Here is a 22,956-nt window from a genome sequence, read left to right on the forward strand (position 1 = left end):
TTCGACTAGGGGTAAGTGAGTATCCCAAGCTTTTCCAAAGTCAATCACACAGGCACGCAACATATCTTCTAAGGTTTGGATAGTTCTCTCACTTTGCCCATCGGTCTGTGGATGGTAGGCTGTACTCATGTCCAGCCTAGTTCCTAGGGAACTTTGCAATGACTGCCGGAACCTCGATGTGAATCTACTATCTCGGTCCGAGATGATAGATAAAGGAACGCCGTGCAGTCTTACAATTTCCCTAATGTAAGTTCTGGTAAGTTTCTCCATCTTGTCTGTTTCTTTGATCGGTAGGAAGTGTGCAGACTTGGTCAGTCTATCGATGATGACCCATATGGAATCAAGTCCACCTGTCGTCTTGGGTAACTTGGTTATGAAGTCCATAGTGATCCGCTCCCACTTCCATTCTGGTATTTCCAGTTGTTGTAGAAGACCGGAGGGTTTCTGGTATTCGACCTTGACCTTTGCGCAAGTAAGGCATTTACTCACGAAGGTAGTAATATCTGCTTTCATGTTAGGCCACCAGTATAGCTTTTTAAGATCCAGATACATCTTATCTGAACCCGGGTGGACGGAATAACGAGTGTTGTGAGCTTCGGTCATGACCAAGTCTCTGAAGCCACCGTGTTTCGGTGTCCAGATCCGGTCCAGGAGGTATAAGGCTCCGCCACCCTTGGCTTCCAAGTTCTTATCCATCGCTCTAAGGGATTCACCAGCCACGTTTTCAGGTTTCAAAGCGTCGAGCTGAGCCTCCTTAATTTGCGTGGACAAGTGTGAATGGATAGTTAGAGTCAAAGATTTGACTCTACGACCAGTATATTCTTTCCGACTTAGGGCGTCGGCTACTACATTGGCTTTACCCGGATGATAACGAATTTCACATTCGTAATCGCTGAGTAGCTCGACCCACCGTCGTTGTCTCATGCTGAGCTCTTTCTGGTCGAAAATGTGTTGTAGACTCTTATGGTCCGTAAAGATCGTGATTTTTGTACCATATAGGTAATGTCACCAGATCTTCAGAGCAAACACAACTGCTCCTAGTTCAAGATCATGGGTTGTGTAGTTAACCTCATGTGTCTTCAGCTGTCTCGAGGCATAGGCGATGACTTTACCTCGTTACATCAGAAGACATCCGAGCCCTTGGTTGGATGCATCGCAATATACAATGAAGTCTTCTATCCCTTCGGGGAGGGATAGTATCGGGGCGGTGCACAAGGCTCGTTTGAGCGTTTGGAACGCTCTTTCCTGTTTCTCTTCCCAGTCAAAGGCCACACCTTTCTGGGTCAGGGTTGTAAGAGGTTTCGCTATGCTGGAGAAGTTCTGAATGAACCTACGATAGTAGCCAGCTAGATGTAGAAATTGACGAATTTCGGTAGGTATCTTTGGTGCTGACCAGTTCTCAATGGCTTTAATCTTGGAGGGGTCCACATGTATACCTTCTTCGCTAACCACATGGCCCAAAAATTCAAATCGTCGAATCCAAAATTCGCACTTCGAGAACTTCGCGTAGAGCTTCTCCGCTCGTAGTGTTTCTAAGATTTTACGGAGATGTTGACTATGTTCCTCCTTACTTCGAGAGTAGATGAGTATGTCATCAATGAAAACGATGAAAAACTGATCCAAGTAAGGACGACACACCCTATTCATCAGATCCATGAATACTGTGGGCGCGTTGGTTAATTCGAATGGCATCACTACAAACTCGTAGTGCCCATACCGAGTTCGGAAGGCTGTTTTGGGAACATCCTCCTCTAACACTCGTAGTTGGTGATATCCGGATCGCAGATCAATCTTTGAGAAGTAGTTGGCTCCTTGAAGTTGATCAAACAAAACGTCAATGCGGGGCAAGGGATAACGATTTTTAATGGTAAGTTTGTTGAGTTCTCTATAGTCGATGCACATGCGAAACGATCCATCTTTCTTCTTGACGAACAAGACCGGTGCTCCCCATGGTGAGAAACTTGGTCGAATGAATCCCTTCTTGAGAAGTTCATTAAGTTGACTGGAAAGTTCCTGCATCTCGGTCGGTGCCAAACGATAAGGAGATTTGGCTACTGGTGTAGCTCCTGGCACTAAGTCGATTCTGAACTCGACTTGGCGTTGCGGTGGCAAACCGGGAAGTTCTTCTGGGAATATGTTGGGGAAGTCGCCTACTTCTGGAATTTTCTGGATGTCCTTCAGTTCCTGACTGGTATCGACGACGTGTGCTAGGAATGCATGATATTCCTTTCGCAAGCACTTCTGGGCTTGAATGTACGAAATGATACGAAGGCTCGTACTAGGTTTGTCGTCATAGATAGTTAAGGTTTCGTTGTTAGGAAGGTTAAGACGAACTGCTTTTTCAAAGCACAAGATATCGGCACGAAGAAGACTCAACCAATCCATACCGATGATAACGTCAAAACATTTAATTGTGACTGGCATGAGATCTATCTTGAAAGTATGGCCATCTAAAGTTAAGGTACAACCTACGTATATGCAGTTTGTACTCTCTGTTTTCCCGTTAGCCATTTCTACCGTGAATGAATTTTCTAATGCACATGGTTTTTGTTAACCAGGTGTGCAAATTTGTGACTTACAAAACTTTTCTCGGCTCCACTATCGAAAAGTATGCAAGCATATGAGTTATCAAGGAGGAACGTACCAGTAACTATCATAGGATCAGCTACTGCTTCCTCGTGACCTAGGGCCATAACTCTTCCCACTCCTCCAGTCGTCCCCGCTTTAGGGCAGTTCCTCTTGTAATGGCCCACCTCGCCACATCCGTAGCAAGCTTGGCCCATACCGGCATTAGGAACCTGGGCGGCTTGAGCTGTTGGAGCCTTGCAGTAACGGACGGTGTGTCCCTTCCTGTTGCAGTTGGAGCAGAACATCTCCTTACAAGGTCCGTGGTGGTGGAAGTTGCACTTGGGGCACTTCAGAAGGGTTCCAGCATAAGTTTTTGCTGGTAAGGGGTTCGCAGGGGCAACAGGAGTCACTGTGGCAGCATTGATCGCCACAAGTTGTTGCTTATTGGAGGATCCTTGCGGAGCTCCTCTTTTCCTCTTATTCCACCCCTTTTTGTTCTGATCGGGGTTGGGCTTTTGTAGTACTGGAGTAGGGCTTGTTATGTTATGAGGTTTCCGGTGATCAATGAGGGATTGTGCTAGTTCCTTGGCACTATCAAAAGTAATAGGCCTGGAAGCTATAACACTCGACTGGATCTGGGGCGACAGCCCCCAGATATATCTTTCTATCTTTTTGCTCTGGGAAGCAACCATGTCGGGGCATAAGTTTGCCAGATCACAGAACCTATTCGTGTAGGTTCCTATTTCAGATCCAACCATTTGCAATTTCCAAAGTTCCTGTTCGAGTTTTTGTACTTCTCCCCGAGGGCAATACTCTCTCATCAGCATGCCCTTCAAGTGTTCCCAGTTGATGGAATACGCCACCACTAGATTTAGGGATTTAACATGGCCGTTCCACCATGTTAGTGCTCTATCGGAGAAGGTACAAGCTGCAAACTTGACCTTGTTGTTTTCCTGGCACGCGCAGATTTCAAAGACAGATTCCATCTTTTCGATCCACTGCCTTAACACCATAACCCCACCAGTACCATTGAAGCTGCGGGGTTTGGCGTTCGTGAAGTCTTTGTAGGTGCATTCCCGAGGGTGTCCATGGCTTTCGCCGTGGTTCGAGGGAGGTGCACCTGTTCCCGATCCACTAGGGACAGGAGTGTTGATTGCTGACACAGCAGCTGCAACTGCTGCTGTGAAAGCTGCCTGGAACACGTTGGCATCAAAGGGGTTAAGTGGTAGAGGAGGTTGAGTTTGTGGTTGTGGTGGTGGAGGAGGCGGTGGTATCGGTGTTTCGTTGATTGGATTACGCCTTGTACTTCTGCGTGGAGGCATCTTTAACTATACGTTTAAAAGATGACGACATGGATAAGAATAAACGATTTATGAATGTGTCCCATGGACTAACTCCCCATAGTCCAACAACAGAATGAATAGGATAACTAACTGAAAGTGACAACATTTGGATAATAATTTCCATATGATTAGATATCTGTCAAGAATACTGGAATTACAGATGTAACAAGTTCGGGAAAAATGGCCTAAAAGTAGGCCTTACATCAACCAAGATGGAAAATTTTGATAGAATTAAGACTAGACCATGACCTAACAGGTCTAAGATTTATACAGGTAGGAAATTAGATCAAAGTTTTACATAATCTAGGTTATATCCAAAAGATGAGTCGACGAGCCTCTATCGGCGACGAGAGCTACTTGCATGAGTCCTCGATCCCGACAGTAGACGTTCAATGTCCCTCATACACCTGTCCGACCTTGCTTGTTGAGCTCGAAGTTCTCTAACTTCTGCTCGGGTTTCAGCAAGTTCCCTTTGCAGATTTGCATTGCGGACCAGAGTCCTTTCATGAGCAGACTCTAGTTGGCGAATGTGGAGAGTGTTAACACCAGAGTTTGCATCAACTTCCAAAACTTGATTTATAGTCGCTTGAGCCATGATCGTGTTTCGAGAAATCCTACGCACCATGATTGGTAGTACTCTATCAGCAGAACCTCCTTCAGTGAGGTTGTAGAAACTTCGGTCTCCATTGTAGGGAATGGGTTGACCTTGTTCCTGACTCCATTCAGTCAAGTTAATGGCCCACAAGGGTGTGGGTCCTTGAAACACATGGCGAGGATTTAGGTTTGGGTTTTGAGCAGCTGGGGGTAGGTTGTTGACTTCTGGCTCCGAGTCTGAACTATCGGAAAAGCCCTCAGCCTGGTGATCATCCAAAGGAATTGGGTGATCATCTTCTGGTTCTGCCTCTAGCCAACCAGCATTGCCTGGGTTTGGGAAGTACGGATCACCATGGTGAAATCCAACCATCTTAATCTACGCGAGAAAAGGGATATAAGAAATAGCTTAAATAGACGAACTAACTAAGATAATTACAATAAGATCAAATACCCATATGGTATTTCTTGATGGTTGTGTTGGTAAGTTTTTAGACTTGTTGACACTTCGCAACCATTCTTGAGCATATGCTAATCACTCTTCGGACTAGCATAGTTGATCAGGCTATGCTATTCCCAAGACTGACTATATATCCCCAGGCTCACTTGTGATGTTCAACAACCATAATACTTTTGTTCTTGTCATTGTGACACTGGTTTTAGTATGAATGCAGGCACGTATACTTTGTTAAATATTTTATTATTTAAAAGTATAACTCTTAGACAGAGTGTTTTAATCCCATGTATTTATAGTTAGTATATCTTTTATGGGTTGATATACTTAATTCACTATAAACAATGCTCTGATACCAATCTGTCACACCCCAAAACCACGAACGGCGGAAACGTTTAGGGGTGGAGGACGTCATGTACAGTATCACAACAGTGTAATATAATAAACAAGCAACAACATCATCCATTGCATTATAAGTAAAGTTTTAATACATGTGTGTTTCTTTCATTGTAGAAAGACACCAAAAATATACAATCAAAATAAAAGACGATACTTGTCTGCTCCGTCTTCTCAAAAACTTGACCTCCGTACCTGTCTACTGATGACCTGAGAATACAAGTTATTTTGAAAGCGAGTATCAGCTTTAAAGCTGGTGAATTCATAAGTATATAAGTGTCATTGCCTTGTTTGTGAAAATCTGTTATAAAGGCCATGTAAATCGTTAAATGAAAATGTTACTGTACGTATGAAAACCCTAGAAAAATCCTTATTTTCTATAAGTGTGAAATGTAGTCTTCTACCAAGACCCGAATGTTCTGTATGTATGAAGTGTAGTCTTCTACCAAGACCCGAATGTTTTGTAAGTAATATGATAGCTTTTCCTTTCTATTGACTAGTACTAGAGTACTTAGTCTAACTCCTCATTTATGTGAAAGTATCACAAAATAAAGTAAATAAGAAAAGTATAAACACGTAAGTGTTAACCCTGGGTGACCAGGATTACCATGACATCGCCGAAGTGAAAGGTATGCCCGATGAACATCCGAAGATTGTCCACTCACCCTCTGTAGCAGCAGCAGGGTGGAGGGGGGGTTAATCCCATAAAAACGTTAACCTAATGATCGCCCGAAGAGTTTCATCTCATCCCCTGTTGCAACAGGAGATGGAGGAATGGTTAGTTCCGTAACTGACCTCTAATATCAGAAACAACCTTAGACATCCGTAGATGTTCATCACCCAGTGTTGCTAACAGCTGGGTTCCGGAATGGTTAGTCCCGTATAGTCATCCCATTGAACTGGGATAGGCAGGAAAATTTACACAGAAGGTACGAATAAATCTTCCTAATAACTTTAGGTACAAGTATCCACGTAAGTGAGTACAGGATAATGTATCTAAGTAACAGTATTCATGTATGGTATTCATGTATCATGTAAGTATAGGTAAACGTACTCATGTATCATGTAATCAAATGTAAAGGTACTCATGTATTAGGTAATGTACTAGTATAGACTCATGAATGAACTGACTCTTGTGTGATTCCTTGTAATAGGAATTATGTTTGATATCTCCAAATTATCCCCATGATAGTTTGTTGGAAGGTAATTGGTTGTTCAAGTAGGTTTATACACTCTTACTACTCAAGGGTGTGAGAAACTAAATGAAAACTGTAAACTATAACATCAATACATATATAAGAACATAAGTGTACATGCATAGTTTAGTTAAATAATGTAAAATGGTTTTATAAGACATCTTATGGGTTTTGAAACGATAATTAACGATGACTTGATGCCATTTTCGATATACATTTCAAAGGTAAAACTATTGATAACAATGCGTTTTTAAGATTTAAAACCATTTCATGCATCACCTTTTGTAGTATGTGAAATCTGTTAAATGACAAACACTGTTATAAAATACATAATAATGATTTAATAGCATGTTTGTTTCTACTTGTATTCCCCCCCCCCCCCCCCTTTAAATCATTTAAAATCATTTAAAACATTGATTAGGGGTATGAACTCACCTGTAGTTGGTGATTGGGATGAAATGAACGGTATCGGATTGCTAGGTGTCAAGCGAGAACTTGTGAACACACTACGATCCTAATGAACATATAATCACACATATATGCACTCAATTAGACATAATTGACTAATTGATAATGTTTAAGACATCCTAGGCATATAAACACTTTATATAAGTATTTTAAGCCATAAGGATTGCATCTAAGCCATTGTGGGACAGGGTACTTGTGTTTAGGGTTTCCAAAGGACCCCATATGAGAGTGTACTCTCTCTAAACCATCACACATGGAGTTTACAGTTGTAAACTATTGAGTTTACGGCCGTAAACTCCCAAACATGTGTGTTTGGTGTGTTTTGAAGTCCCAAATGCTTTCTAGAATTGTTCTAACTTAGTGGCTAAATCCTTGGAAGAGTTTAAGGTCTAGAAGTACTCCAATTAGGAGTTTACGGCCTCAAGGCTAATACCCTTAGAGTTTACGGCCGTAAACTCTAAGTATGGTGGGTTTTAGTTGCTTTCAAGCTTTTTGCACTTGTGGGATATGTTCTAGACAATTGTTTAAAGCAAATGAGAACCCTTGGCACACTTTGGTGCCATCCTTTTGAGTTTACGGCCCAAGAACATTGTCTTGGCCGTAAACTCACTTTGAAGAGTGATTTTTATGTATTTAGGTTACTCATTTTTGTAGGAAACAATTCCATGAAGGGTTCTAGGGCTTTAGGTGTCTTGAAACCACACTTTTGTCCATCCTTATGGAGTTTACGGCCTAAGCTTCTTTTGGGCCGTAAAATCACTTTGTTTGTGTCTTTTGATGTGTTTAAGACCTTGTTCTACTTGGGGAAATAGCCTAGATACAAGTCCTAAAGTCCTAGTGTCCTCAAAACACCATGTTATGTTACAATATGGAGTTTACGGCCTAAGAGAGTTCTGGGCCGTAAACTCCCAATCTTGTGTGGCTTTTGGCTTGTTTTATTGTCCCTAACATGCATACATAAACCTCTAAGGCCTTATCATAACGCATGTGTCGGTTTTGGCTTCGTTTCGGGAGTTTACCGCTCAAGAACACCTCGAGGTGTAAACTCCTAGATTTCATGTTTTAGCCTTTTAAAACATGTTATAGACACGTATAAAGCTTTCTAACAATACTATAAAGAGTTACTCACGTTTTGGTATAAAAACCCGAAGATCCGTCAGAGAGAAAATGGCTTTTCTCTAGTCGGAAATGTGAATAATGAATGATTTTGGTTTAGAAATCTATTTATAGTCCTGAGATATTTTGGCAGAAAATATTTTTATTCCTGAAATGATCCTTAATAAAATTAGAGTGTTGGAATAACAGTGTTGCACCAAACCCTAGTGCACCCACTCTCCTGATATTTCCTGAAGTGTAAACCCTGAATTTCTCAAACTTACGCGAAAAGTCTGAAAATTAACTGTGACTGCTACAACTTCTATTGAAGTGATATAGTTTGCACAGAATGGAAATTTCGGGTTGTCACAGAGAATAACAATGAGACCAACAACAATCGCTCTCAATTAGAATTAACACAAGATGATAGGGGCGAAGCTGACAATACTCCACCAATAAATGAACCACTAGCTGATCTTAACGAGGGATTACGAAAAAGTACTCGTTACAGAATGATGTCAAAACAGTTTGATGGATTTGTTACTGATTTACATCCTTCTCTCGATCCTACAACGAAGACACAGGTGGTTTCCAGAAAGCCCTTTCCTATCTCACAATACGTGAGCTATGAGAAGTTCTCCAAACCACACCATGCTTTTCTAACTTCCATATCAATGAACAACGAACCAAAGTATTTTTCACAGGCAACGAAGGATCCTAGATGGAGAGAAGCGATGAAGAAGGAAATTGAGGCTTTGGAAGCAAACAACACTTGGGTCTTAACACATCTTCCAAAAGGGAAGAAAGTTATTGATTCAAAATGGGTTTATAAGATTAAATATAAACCCAATGGAGAGATAGAAAGATTTAAAGCTCGCCTTGTGGCAAAAGGGTATACCCAGATTGAAGGTATTGATTTTCACGAGACTTTCGCTCCAGTGGCAAAACTTGTTATCGTAAGATGTGCCTTAGCCATTGCAGCAAAGAAACAGTGGAAAGTTCACCAACTTGATGCAACAAAGCCTTTTTGCATGGTGACTTAGAAGAAGAAGTCTACATGAAGTTGCCACATGGATTTTCTAAAAAGGAAGAAGATCGTGTTTGTAAGTTACAAAAATCCATTTATGGTTTGAAACAAGCCTCAAGGAATTGGTATAAAAAATTTACCAAGGCTCTTATCAGTGATGGTTTTCAACAATCAAAGGTTGATCATTCCATGTTTGTTTTCAGAAGTGGAATGTTACGTGTCATTGCTCTCATATATGTTGATGATGTCCTTCTTATGGGGAATGATGCTCATAAGATTAATCAAGTGAAAATTAACTTGCAAAGTCAGTTCAATATAAAAGATTTGGGCCCACTCAAGTATTTCTTGGGAATTGAGGTTGCTAGGTGTTCAAAGGGTTTTGTGATCAGCCAAAGAAAATACACTTTAGACATTCTTGAGGATTGTCACATTCAAGATTGTCGACCTAGTGATTTTCCCATGGAACAAAATCTTAGACTGATGAAAGAGGATGAAACTCTAGAAGTTGATGAATCAAAGTATAGAAGGTTGGTTGGTCGTTTACTCTATCATTACGGTTACTAGGCCTGATATTGCTTTCAGTGTTAATCAACTGAGTCAGTATATAAGCAAACCTAGACAGTCCCACATGGATGCTGCTTTTAGAGTTCTTCGGTATTTGAAGACCACTGCAGGACAAGGGTTATTTCTTTCGTCAGAGGGAGACATGACTCTTACTGCCTATTGTGATGCTAGCTGGCTTAGTTGTCATTCCACTAGAAGGTCGTGTACGGGTTATTTCATTGATATTGGGGGTTCTCCTGTCTCATGGAGAACGAAAAAGCAAAGTGTGGTAGCTAGGTCGTCCGCTGAAGCTGAGTACAGGGCCATGGCGAGCACTATTTGTGAGATTATATGGTTGTGTTGGCTCTTGTGTGATTTGGGTGCCAAGCAGAGTGATGCAACTGGTTTGATGTGCAACAATAATGTTGCTCGACATATTGCAGCCAACCCAGTCTATCATGAACGTACGAAGCATGTTGAAATGGACTGCTGTTTTGTTCGGAACGAGTTATGAGTGGAGAAATCAAGATCGTTGCAATAAAGACGGAAGAACAATCGGCTGATATCTTTACCAAAGCTCTTGGAGCAAAACAATTTCATTACTTACGTGGCAAGTTGGGTGTTTGCAATCTGCACAGTCCAACTTGAGAGGGAGTGTTGGAATCACTATCTTCTCAGTTGGAGTCGCTATCTTCACAAATTAGATATATGTTTATCTTTGTTTCAAATTAATCGTTATCTTTAAATCATTATATAAACTATTCTAATTGGTTTTCTTGATGTTATGAGAATATACGATACTTTCATAAATTTTGTTAATTCACTCCCATAAATTCTGGTTCCAACTAGATGGGGTGGATAGCCAACAATGCTAGTCAATACACAACAAGTTTGTTTGGAAATATAATACCAAATATTCCCGAATAAGTCAATAAACCTTTAAACACGTAGCTGGGGCACTTTTACTGTAAATGTTCAAACCCTAGGGGCTTGAATTCGATAACAGTGAACTTGTGAAATGCATTTGAAGAACCTAAACCCCATTCTTGCAATCGCATAAACCCCCTTCTGAAATCAGCACAAATGTCTGCTTCGACGTCAAGAGCTGTTGTTTCCAGGCTATGTTCTCGAATTCCCAGCAAGATATTCAACGGGAAGCACCCCACAACTCCATTAAAATCAGCCACTTCACCTCCTTCCAATCCTTCAACAAAACGCATTTCAGCTACTTCAAGGTTATTGATCATACCCTTCCTTTCTTTCATCGGTCTTAGCGAATTTACGTGTGGCTTCTCTAATTTATGTCTGCATCTGATTCAACGATTGATGACAATGGTGATTTTTGTTGGGTTTTGTGTTTGTTGATTAGATTACCGGTGCAGCTGAGCTCTCTTTTATCGATGATGCCTTTGCACTCTGCAATTGCTTCCTGCCGACTGACTTCGGCTCTTTCGGTTGAGTCTCAAACCTGGGGTTTGATTCCACTAGGTAATTTCAATGCTGATAGCATCCTACTTACATTTCTTTCTATTACAATATTATACTTTCAAAATCAATGAAAGTATGTTTGTTGTTTATTATTACTTCACTTGTTTATTTGTTCCAGTAATAAAGACAACATTTTAATGCAGAGGTTTAAGGATCCGTTAAGGGACTAGTTAGTTTTTCTTAATTTTTGTAACTGAACATTTTTTAAATGTCTTTTTGTTCGTGTTTTCGTGTCCTTTTATATTGTTTTAAAGAGTCATACACATACATATTCCTGTTTATGACAATTAGATGATCACATATATTGTATAAGATTTGAGAATGCTTGAAATCTTGCTACAATAAAAGTGACAAATATTAAATGTATATTTATTAAATATAATATTCAACATTGGACTTTTTCTGAAGCTCTCAATGAGATTTTTGTGATGATATATTTGTGTAAAACTAATTTGTTAAATATTAACAATTTATGTAAGAAAAAGTGAATAGTATAACATTTATTATTTTTGTTTGTTACAGGTATCTCGATGCCTTTATGACAGCAGCTACTTGCCAGTGGTGCTATCAATTCAGTAAAACTGAGGACTGTTCTCAAGAATTTGGAGGGTTTTTTTTGTCTTTTTACATATTGATTACTGTTGTCTTGCTTTCTAGCTTCTGTTATTTGGAGAAATAGTCTGGCAGAAACCTAGAACAATGTTCTATTTTCTTTAGTGAAATGCAATGAGTGACTTGTTCTTTCTTCTTTATTTAATGGACACAACTTAACTCAGTAAGTTATATGTGGGTGTTTTTTTGACTTAATATAAAAAGAAAGTTCTAATAGAGATGAAAGTGATGAGTCTGGAATGAATGGGAAAACCCTAATACCTTTTATCAGTTTCATAGCTTGATTATCAATGGAATTTCTGTCTAATTCAAGAATGTATCAGGGCCTATTAGAAAGTCAATGCTTTTCTCATTTAGTTCCTACTCTTTCCAAATTTGTTTCCATATCATCTTTTCAAATATAATTTAGGTATGAAAAACGAGTCAGATTATATCTAGGATAGAATCGAGAAGTAAGATCGTATATAGGATTGTAAAATTGGGATCTAATCCGATCCTACCCTCCCTAGATTTTTTTTTTAGTTATAAAAACTTGAATTTACCACTTTATGACTTTTACTCTTTATCGGTTTACCCCTTTTTGTGACTAATGTTTAGAAGTTTGTTATAGGTTTTAAACGGAAAATTGAATATTGGAGATATTTTTCACGTTTTGAATTTAGAAGTTAAAATTATGTTTTTTTGTAAGATCTTAGGTCTTGTAAACCCAAAAACGATTCTATATAGCATCCTGATCTTGCAACCTTTGTTCCAACTATCTTTGTTGCAACTATCTTTGACAAAAGCAAAATTTTGGTAAATGAGATTACACATGTGTTGCATTCAGATGTCACTATGAAACTGCCCTTACATAATCCATTACACCATTATAATTTAAGACCTATTTCACTACATTGAGATACAAAACGTAAATGCAATTAAAATGAAAAGTCGAAAACATCCATAAGTGAGCAAAGTCAACTTAAGGAGGGTGTTTGGATAGTTTTTAAACTAAAAAGTCCTTTTTAGAAAAGAACTTTTTGATTCATGTTTTTTTCCAAAAAATAGTTTTAAAATGTGTTTGGTTAAACTTTTGAGGAGGCAAAGAGAAAAAAGGCAAAAGTTGCTAAAAATCACAGCTCCTTTTTCTTCTTCTCAAAAAACAATTTAAAAAATCTTTTCAAATTACCAAACTTCTTAAACTTATGACTTTTTGGAAAAGTCAAAAGTCTCAAAAATCATTTAAAAAGCAAAGTCAAACACCATCTAAGTTTAACTAACTCATCTATTTGGCCAATAATTCCTGCATCTCCTTACAACTTCCAATTTCCTTTACCATTTGTTTCAGCATTGATTCAACATCACTATCTTCATTATAGTGGAGCATGGATTTCATCCAATGGTGCCTTCCATTGATATCACTTTGAGCAACCCAATTAAAAATAAAATCACATTTTGACATTTTTTTTCTGGAAAATATGAAGAAAGCTGAAATTTGGAAGGGAAAATGACAATTAAAAATAAACTTCACATCTTACCATTCAACTTTAACAAAGCTTTTGTAGCCTACTCTGATGTCCTCATTCAACTTTAGACCTTGATAATTTTGAAGGCAAGGACATTTCTTTTGGGTTGTGTTGAAGAGGATGGAAGTATGAATAAAAAAATAAAAATAATAAAAAGGTGAGGTTTCAAGGTTTAAGGGTGTGTAATTGAGATATCGTCGATACTGGAAAAGTGGAGGGTGATCAGTTAGTAAATAAACTGAAAACATGAATTGATTAACCTTTTAAAAAAATAAATTGCATTTGTTGGCAGCTTGAAATCAAATTTAATAGTTTCTTTCCTAAAAACCGATCTAAACTCCTTTAAATTTTAAAACTACAAATATTAGGTTGTGCATTTGTAGAACTCAATCAAATTCAAAAGCTATTTTCAATAGCTAGCTGTTAGAAAAACATCCATGTCTTTTTAACACACTAATTAATAGTGTATTCCCATATCACCTCTTTGCATAGGACAAAAAAAATCACATTTTTTTGCTCCAACGATATAATTCTCTCGATCCCAATCCAATACACATCAAAATCAATACAACCCATATATCCGTTACCACAAACACAAGAAGAAAATTTACAAAACGTAGAAAACAAGAAAAGAGCTTATTGGCAAGAGATGTTTGCAGTTTCCTCTCAAACATGTAAAATGTAAAATGTACAAATACTCATGAGGAAAATAAAATTTGGAAACAGATATAAAAAGCAGCAGCAGCCAAGAAACAAGAATATAAAATATACGACGTAAAAAGAAACAAAAAAGGAATCAAGTATATTTAGTAGTAGTAGTAGGAGGAGGAGGAGGAGGAGGAGGAGGATATAACTCATAATCTCAGCTGGTGGTGGTTTTGTTAGGCTTATTAGGCTTCCCAAAATCAACCAAGTCTCCGAAAAACTTATCTTCAGCCTTTGTAGGTTTCCCAGATGGGACATGGACATAGGACGCATTAGCCATGGAGGGGCCCGTGTAAACCGTACTAGTGTTGTTCATATAACCACTGTCGTCTCTAAGTGATAACCCTGACATTCTCTGGTCAACAAACTGAAACTGCTGTGTGTTTTGTTGTTGCTGGTAACCATAGTTAGCAGCACCGTAACCATAGTTATTGGTGTTGTAACCATATGGCATTTGGTTAGCATACATGGGTTGTTGTTGTTGTTGTGGATACATTTGACCGGTGGGTTGAAATTGCTGTTGCATGCCCAATCCCATTACCTGCTGTTGTCCTTGAAATTGTAATTGTTGTTGAGGATATGTGACTGGCTGCTGTTGCTGCATGTACATGCCCATTCCCTGATCGTTTGTTTGTATTTGTAGCCCCACTTGAGGCTGAGGGGCTACTGATTGGTTATCATCCGTTGATTGAGCTTCCCATGGAGGTGGTGGTAGTCCTACTCCATCACTTGTTGGACCACCTGACCCTGAGATGTTATGTTTGTTATTCATAACATAATAAAAGTCAAAAGCAGATTGTTATTTCTATATAAACAGTAAGCAAAAAGTATAACTCCTACCATTCCAGGAAGAAGTAGCTCCTTGATTATACGTGGTCTGTGGCTCATATTGTGGTGGCAAAGTATTAGGAGGAGTGTTTGCATTGGGGTAAAGTAATGATTGGTGAGGTGGAAAATTTTGGGACTGTTGTAATTGAGGTGAAGAAGAATATGTTTGTCCTTGTCCAGCTGGCATGTTATTCTGTGAAAGCATGTCCACTAGGGCTAGGGCGTTATTATACTGAGGTGGAGGGGTGGTGGTCGACTCAGGTTCACCCGTGGGTACAATGGCTAGGGAGTTTTCAGGAGTTGGTGAGCCAAAGTCGTCCCCACTCAGAAGGTCAAACTTGGGGGGGTTGACCGTCGCCGGAGTTGCTGGCGGTGGAGCGGTGGTTGTTACCGGAGTAATGGCAAGGAAATCCGCCTCTAAACCGTTGCTGGTGGTTGACCTGAGCATAATACAGGGAACTTTTTTTATTGGAATACAATTATGACATTACGTATGGTAAGAATAATTATAAACTTGATTACCCTGATTGCTTTGTGTCTCCTGTATCAATAAGAAGATCATCCACAGGTACTAATGCTTGACTAGTTTCAGGCTTTGACTTTTCAACTGGGACAGGTGTTCCTGAAACAAGTGCTTCATGTTTCGCTAGGACCCGCTGCAAGTCATCATTCAAAGCTAAGCCTTGACATAAAAGCGATTCATCCCTGTCACAAAACGGTTAAATGCTAGAAATAGCAACGTACTTTCATTGATTTGCTTTTTACAGATTCCTACTTCCATTCTTCCCTTTTATAGCAATGTCATTCAAATGAAAAGCTAATTTCACTGCTATAATTGGGTAGATTTTTCATACTACAATGTCCTAAATAAGAAAAAAAAAAAAAAAACAAGAAAAGTTATACAAGGTGTACTTACGATGTTGAGTTCACAAGATGTACTACTCTTCGCTTGTATGTACTACATTGTTCCACCAAGTCTACAATGACCTCTTGTCTTAGTCCCTGATTCCAATTGACTTAAATCAAACTTGAGGGGCAAAATCGTAAAAAACAGAGAGGGGCAAGATCGGAAATTTTAAAAAAAACTTTACCTCTTTCTTTTCTGGATCTATTGCAGTCAGCATTTCTGCAAGGACATCCATGATACCACGTGCATTCTGCAGTTCAGTCAAGCTGAAAAGAAAAAACAGAATAAGATAAAACTACACTTGACAGATTTTAAATAGTAACTATTCAAGTGGAACATAAATGAACAAGAAAACAAAATGCATTTAAGACAAGAAGCTTAAAATGTGATTTCTAGATATACCTCAAGGTTGGAAACTCAGCCTCTACAGAAGACTCGCCTGCTTCATTTCCATTTTCTGGATTATTTGTAAATGAAGACCTACTTTGTGTTTGTGGGTTTGTGACAGCTGGCGCTGGTCTGTCAGTCCTCTGTGGAAAAACTGCTCCAAGGCGCTGAAACATATAGAGCAACATAAATCAAGAAAATGTATATTTCTTCCAAGAAATCTCAATCAAAAAGTTCAAGAAAATATATATTTTTCTAACTTAACTTACCAGTAATTCATGATATGCTGCGTAGTATTGTGGGTATCTTGCCCTTGATCCTCCAAACCCTTCTTGCCAAGTGTCTATTAGAATTAAGATCTTCTCTTTTACATGAAAATCAGGCTGCAGTTCACAAGATTATTATATTATTTATGTCAAACAACAATTCCCTATAGCAAATAGCTTAAAAGATAATAGTTCTAACCTTCTTTTTTACTATTTTCACCATCTCATGAAGCAGATCTCTCTCAGCTACATGCATATGGACAAAATCCCCACAGTTCTTCATAATTGTTTCCAAAAGCTTAAACACAGTAAACAAGATGAAGATCTTTATGTGAATCCATTAAGAAAAATGTCTTGAAAATTGAACATGTGGTCTGTATTTCTTTAACAACTTTTTTGGGAGGATTCAATCTAATTCTAACTAACAATGCAATAAAGTCACCCTCGAGAGAAATTAAATATTGGGTCTAAAAGTAAAGTGATTGGTAAAGATCTAGAAAGATAAGAGCAGTAGTTTTCTTTGTGCTTACTGTTAATACAAGAAGTTGAACTTTTGGATTCTTGCTTCCAAGACGCTTTTTTATGCCTTTAACAACATCCTTAGCTTGCCTAAATAGCAATTACATCAATGTTAACACCATATGCATGAACTTTCGTACATAAACACAAGCAATAAAAATGAGTATATTGCAGATAAGCTATGAAGATATATACATATTTACTTGATCTTCCGATAACAACAAGCTATGAACATAAGAAACAGAACAATTTTCTTTGCTAAAGCTGATCTAACTATGCTGATAGTCCTTAATTAATTGAATTCCTTCCTTCATTAAAGGGGTGTGTTGTAATGCTCATAACTTTGACTAGCCTTAGACTAGAATAACATGCATATAGGATATAGGTTTAATCAAGGACCTGATTTTATCTTTACCTAATTAATAGCAAGCATCACATGGAAGGATACTTTGTCTTTTATTTTTTCCTTCCTTCGTAGCATTCATCCCCTCGACATTTAGGACCTTACTTTGTGCTCTCATTATACTATTTCTAAACAAGTCTAGGATTTAAATGAGCATTCATGATATCAATGCTAGTAAAAATATCAATGATATGGAGCTGGTACAGGTAAATTTAAATTCAGATTTTGTATACACATCTGAGTATATCATATACAAAACAAAGCGTAGAGCAAATACACTCAAATCACAATAGAGATGTGCAGAATAATGTGTAGCTGAACAAGGTCAAAAACAGCCCCAAAATCCCAATTTCCATGCCAACTCAACCCTTCACTAAACCCAGTTCCTTACAAATACAATTATACCTAACATTATTGAAGAGAAAGAACAGACTTATAGATTTCCAGTTTCACTTCAATCTAACTTCTCTAATCTTGCTCAAATCATTTAGTTCTAACAACTTATAGCCAAATAAACCCTAAAATCGCACATTCCTACACAACCTCCAGTCCAAAGTAATCCGTTTCATCAGAACCTACTCAAATTTCAATAGAAAAACAAATATGTCGGTTTTAATGTTCAGCATTACAAGTAAAAGATAAAGAAACAAGATCAGCTCGTATTACTAAACATGATTTACAAATAGAACAAGATCGAAGAAGAGCGAGAACATACACAGGATCATGATTGCAGATATCACAGATTTCAGTATTCATCGACCAATCAGGTCCAATAAGCATGCTGCTTGTTGCTCTTTCCACCATTGAATTCACCATCTCTTTCAGTATAAATCGAAACCCTATAAATCACCGGAAACTTGATTGGATTTATTATTTCCAGCCGGATTTCGTCCGGTTATACAAACGGCAAATTCAGAAAGAACACCACCACCTAATTTGCAAGGAAAAAAAAATCAGAGATCAAACAGTCAAAAACACCTATGTCCCTATCTAGATCTTTGGGTTTCGATCCGTGATCGCTGTTTCTTATTCCTTCTCCCGTTTTTTGCATTACCGAAAAAAAGAAAATCGGAAAGTAAAAGTAGCCAATCAAGAAAAGACACGTGGCAAGTCGATTACTGCTTGATTGTTTTGCATTTTCGGATCACGCGGTTAGAATTTTTCGCAACGAGGTTTGAGGGTTTACCGGAACACGTCATCAGATACGGTTGAGTCAAATAAATGTCAACAGGTGAGAAAAAAAAGAGTCAAGTTTTTTTGTATTTTACCCATAATTTAAAATCTTCTACTTGGAGTTTAGCCGCAGTTGATATATTGACATCTGGTTGTGAACTCGAGTGCAGGATCTCTTGTATCTCTTTTTTTTTTTTTTTTTTTTTTTCTATATATTTCTATATATTTATATTAATATGATTTATGCACAATGTTGGCCACAATTAGTTTTATTTCTACAATTAGTTTCATTAAGGAGATTAACTTTTTTGGGGTAGACGTCAAATATTTGTTTCATTGAATAGTTTCACGTGGACATAGTTGTTTTGGTTTAAAACTTAAAGTATGTGTTTTCGGTTTAAAAATGTGATTGTTTTACTTTAAAAATAAAATTAAGTTGTTTTTTTGTTAAAAAGAAAAGAGCATTTTTTGCTTTTATTTAAAAATAAAAGTTTGCCTCTACGAGGAAAACTTTAAAATACGTTGTTATTTTGATTTAGGAGGGTAATAAGGTTTTCAGTTTGTCTGTATTAGGTCACTAAGATTTTTTTGTGCGTATTAGATCAATATGGTTGTTATTACTGTTTAGAAATAGTCCTTTTACCGGTTTTAACGGGTAAAAATGACTATTTCTAAACGGTAATAACAACCATATTGGTCTAATACGCACAAAAAAAACCTTAGTGACCTAATACGGACAAACTGGAAAGCTTATTACCCTCATAAGTCATTAACCCTAATTTTAAAGACATTGAGAATATATGACCATCAACAGTAAACTACTTCATTTAGAACTTGCATCGTTCCATATAACCTGCTACTCCTCTATATGGTGAATCTCTTCATCTATAGTCGTCCCTTTGGGGACATCCGATAAAATTGGAACGATACAGAGAAGATTAGCATGACCCCTACGCAAGGATAACATACACAAATCGAGAAATGGTCCAAAAAAAAAAAATTAACCCTTCGTCGTCTTCTCTGGAACCCTAATTCCCTTTTCAAATGCTAATAGAGTTCAATTGCAATTCTTGCGTTTCAGTAGTTCATCTACTGAATCCGTGATCAGACAACATGTGGATTCTATGGTCAGATTGATCTTCTTGTTGATGTCTTCAATCATTTGTGGCAAGTAAGGGTGATCTTTCTTTCTATAAAGTCTCATTTAAGTTTTTTATTTTTCCTGTCATTAAGTTTCATGCTTTATAAACTTCCGTTTATGTGTTGTATATAGTATGTATGTATTTGTTTATGTGTTGATTTTGTTTATTCATTTTGCAACTTCAGTTTCTTAGTTCATATTGTGGTTTTGATTTTTATAAAATAATTGATAATAGACATCCTCTACAAGTCCATGTTGGTTTTACATTTTCATTCGTTATCAAATGTAGACATTTATGGGAGGTATCAAAGTGAGATTGTTTTTGTACATATGGATGTGTTCATGTAAACATTTAAATGACAAAAAAGAAGTTATTGATAAAATGTTGCATATTTATGTAATGAAGATCATCAATCATATGAGTTTTTAGACTTAGAATTTCTGGAAGGGTTGTGAGATAAGTTTAAATGGAAGCAACTATTTTCAGTCAAACAAATCAGTCACATTGATTAGTAAGCATGTTTTCTAAATAATTAGGGTTAATGACTTAGGAGGGTAATAAGGTTTCCAGTTTGTTTGTATTAGGTCACTAAGGTTTTTTTTGTGCGTATTAGATCAATATGGTTGTTATTACCGTTTAGAAATAATCCTTTTTACCCGTTAAAACCGGTAAAAATGACTATTTCTAAACGGTAATAAAAACTATATTGGTCTGATACGCACAAAAAAAACCTTAGTGACCTAATACGGACAAACTGAAAACCTTATTACCCTCATAAGTCATTATCCCTTCTAAGTATCCGTTATTTTGGGTGTGTTTGGCACGGGGTTTTTGGAAGCGTTTGGGAGCTTTAGCTTTTAGCTTTTGACAAAAAGCTCGTTTAAACAAAAAAATTCGTTTAGTGGTATGAGAGTTTAGTTTTTAGTTTAAACAAAACGTTTCAAATCTAAAAGCTACTTCATGTAGCGTTTAGGGCGTGTTTGGCAAAAATATATGTTAGCTAGAAGCGGGTAGCGGTTAGCTGGTAGCGTGTAGCAAGTAGCTGATAGTGAGAAACTGTACTTTTATTTGTTATATGAATATTTGGTAAAAGTAGTTGGAAGCTTTTGAAATATATAAAATTACATAAAAGAACAATTGATTAATATATATATATATATATATATATATATTATAAGGGTAATTATGGAAATTTATTTCAAAAGCTCAGTAGCGTTTTGTTAAATGCTACATGAAGTAGCTTTTAGAATCGGAGCATTTACTTAAAATTAAAATTTAAACGTTTGCACTGTCAAACGAAGCTTTTTGTTTAAAATAGAGCGTTTTGTCAAAAGCTAAAAGCTAGAAGCTCTTAAACGCTTCAAAAAGCTCCATGTCAAACACCTTAACAAAACGTTACTAAGCTTTTGAAATCAATTTCCATAATTACCCATAAAAATATATTTATAACTTTATTTATTTTTAATCAGTTGTCATTTTATGTAATTTTATATATTTCAAAAGCTTCCAACTATTTTTGGCAAACACTCATATAACAAATAAAAATTATACTTTTTCGCTACCAGCTACCCGCTACCCGCTATCAACTACCTACTACTCGCTTGCAGCTAACAACAACTTTTGCCAAACACGCTCTTTGTGTTAAATAAATTATGTTAGTGTTTAAAAAAATAATGTTGTTTTAGAATAAAATAAAAATACTCTGTTTTTAGATTAAAATTTTACATTGTTGTGTTTGGGTTAAAACGTACATCGTTTGATATCAAAGTTCTTACTTTATATTTTCGCTTATGTTTGTTATATATATATATATATATATATATATATATATATATATATATATATATATATATATATATATATATATATATATATATATATATATATATATGCTAAGTTAGAAAAAATAAAATAAATAACTAAATAAGGAGGTACATGCTACATTCACAACCAAGCTAATATAATTTATTATAGCTTTTTCATAGTCATACTTTTGAAAATATAATTAGTTGTACCATCGGTCTTAGGATATACAATTAAAATTAAAAGCTCAGCGATGAAAATTGCATTTTATATGAATGATGTATATATCGTTCGATAAATATTTTTATAGCACAATGTTGCAATAAAAATAAAAGGATATTATTTTCAAAAAATTCCTATCTTCCAAAAAACGATGGTGCTGCAAATCCGTTCTTTTAAAGAGTTCTTGTTGTGCAATGGTTTTTTGCCCATCTACTTGTTATAATATTTTCTTAAATTTTTGAGGTGATTGTTTTTCTGATTTCTAATTAATCTAATGTATGCTTAACGATGATTGAAACTTTAATAATTAACTTGATATATCATATGTATGAGGTAATTATTTTTCTAATTTCTTATTAATTTGATGTATGCCTGTAACGTCCTAAAAATATAGATAAAAAATTTGTTTTTTTTTTTTAATTCATTCAAAACATACAATACTTATATCAAATCAGTCAAAAGTGTATCATAGCAACATATTATCAGAGTAGAAATTTCCAAAATCTCAAAAAGCAGAAATCATAGGGTGATGCGTTGCGATCAGGCCGAGCCCTTCCCCTTCGAACTGGAAATACCTGAAACATAAATCGAAAACTGTAAGCTCAAAGCTTAGTGAGCTCCCCCAAAATACTTCATATCATACAAACATACAGTCAAGCATATATGGGTGCTTGAAATCCCCTTCAGTCTATTTCAACCGAATATTATCAAGCATATTTGGGTGTTTGCAATACTCTTCGGTTTATTTCAATCGGACACTGACAAGCATATATGGGGGCTTGCAATCCCTTTCGGTTTATTTCAATTGGATACCAGGTCTATTTCACCCCTACCACTACCATATAATATCATAACAAAGAATCACAAAGTCATCAAGCAAAACAAGCGTAACCGACACTCGTCACAAAGTCAACCATCATACTACAACATAAACTAGTGGGCCGACATTGGTGCCTTCGACCCACGGATACCGTGAAGGAAAATCACCTCAAACAGAAGGTATCAAATCGTACTCAGCGGATGACTTGCAAAAATCATTTCCCTAAGGCGTAAATATAAAAAAGAAAGTAGGCTAATATTCTAACCCGAAAGCCCAAACCCTAATTCTTGACTTAAGGTAAAAAGGGTTTCTTCACCCCTGCCTCATTGGACCTCCCTCCCACCAAGGCCTAAATCCATGCAAGCCCAAAAATGCATTCCAAGCCCAACTACAAAGCCCATAAGGCCCAATATGGCCCAAGAACACCCAAAATGGCCTAAAGCCCAAAAATGTCTTGTTACAACAGTTAGGCCTGAGGCCCAATCCTAAACAAGT

At 37.0% G+C, this 22,956-nt stretch overlaps 2 protein-coding genes and 1 non-coding gene across 3 annotated transcripts; 2 read left to right on the forward strand and 1 right to left on the reverse strand.

The window, feature by feature from the left end:
- The first annotated feature begins 10,604 nt into the window (after positions 1–10,604).
- Positions 10,605–11,921, forward strand: LOC144997385 (uncharacterized). Its single transcript, XM_078957288.1, has 3 exons — positions 10,605–10,916; positions 11,051–11,169; positions 11,692–11,921. Exons 1-3 carry the CDS (start codon positions 10,765–10,767, stop codon positions 11,709–11,711), a joined length of 291 nt encoding a protein of 96 aa, XP_078813414.1. The 5' UTR covers positions 10,605–10,764; the 3' UTR covers positions 11,712–11,921.
- Positions 11,922–13,813: 1,892 nt separating this feature from the next.
- On the reverse strand, positions 13,814–18,344 carry LOC145048852 (TOM1-like protein 9). The gene is made up of 10 exons (XM_078997481.1): positions 18,017–18,344; positions 16,910–16,988; positions 16,579–16,677; positions 16,383–16,496; positions 16,129–16,280; positions 15,911–15,992; positions 15,736–15,821; positions 15,342–15,524; positions 14,832–15,259; positions 13,814–14,738 (listed from the first exon to the last, which is right to left on the reverse strand). Exons 1-10 carry the CDS (start codon positions 18,115–18,117, stop codon positions 14,149–14,151), a joined length of 1,914 nt encoding a protein of 637 aa, XP_078853607.1. The 5' UTR covers positions 18,118–18,344; the 3' UTR covers positions 13,814–14,148.
- A 1,023-nt stretch (positions 18,345–19,367) lies between these two features.
- LOC144998957 (U6 spliceosomal RNA) lies at positions 19,368–19,470 on the forward strand. The gene has a single exon (XR_013660489.1). It is a non-coding gene; the product is annotated as a U6 spliceosomal RNA (small nuclear RNA).
- Positions 19,471–22,956: the final 3,486 nt, after the last annotated feature.

This window comes from Lactuca saligna, chromosome 5 (assembly GCF_052625555.1).
Source record: "Lactuca saligna cultivar CGN05327 chromosome 5, ASM5262555v1, whole genome shotgun sequence".
Lineage (NCBI taxonomy): Eukaryota > Viridiplantae > Streptophyta > Magnoliopsida > Asterales > Asteraceae > Lactuca > Lactuca saligna.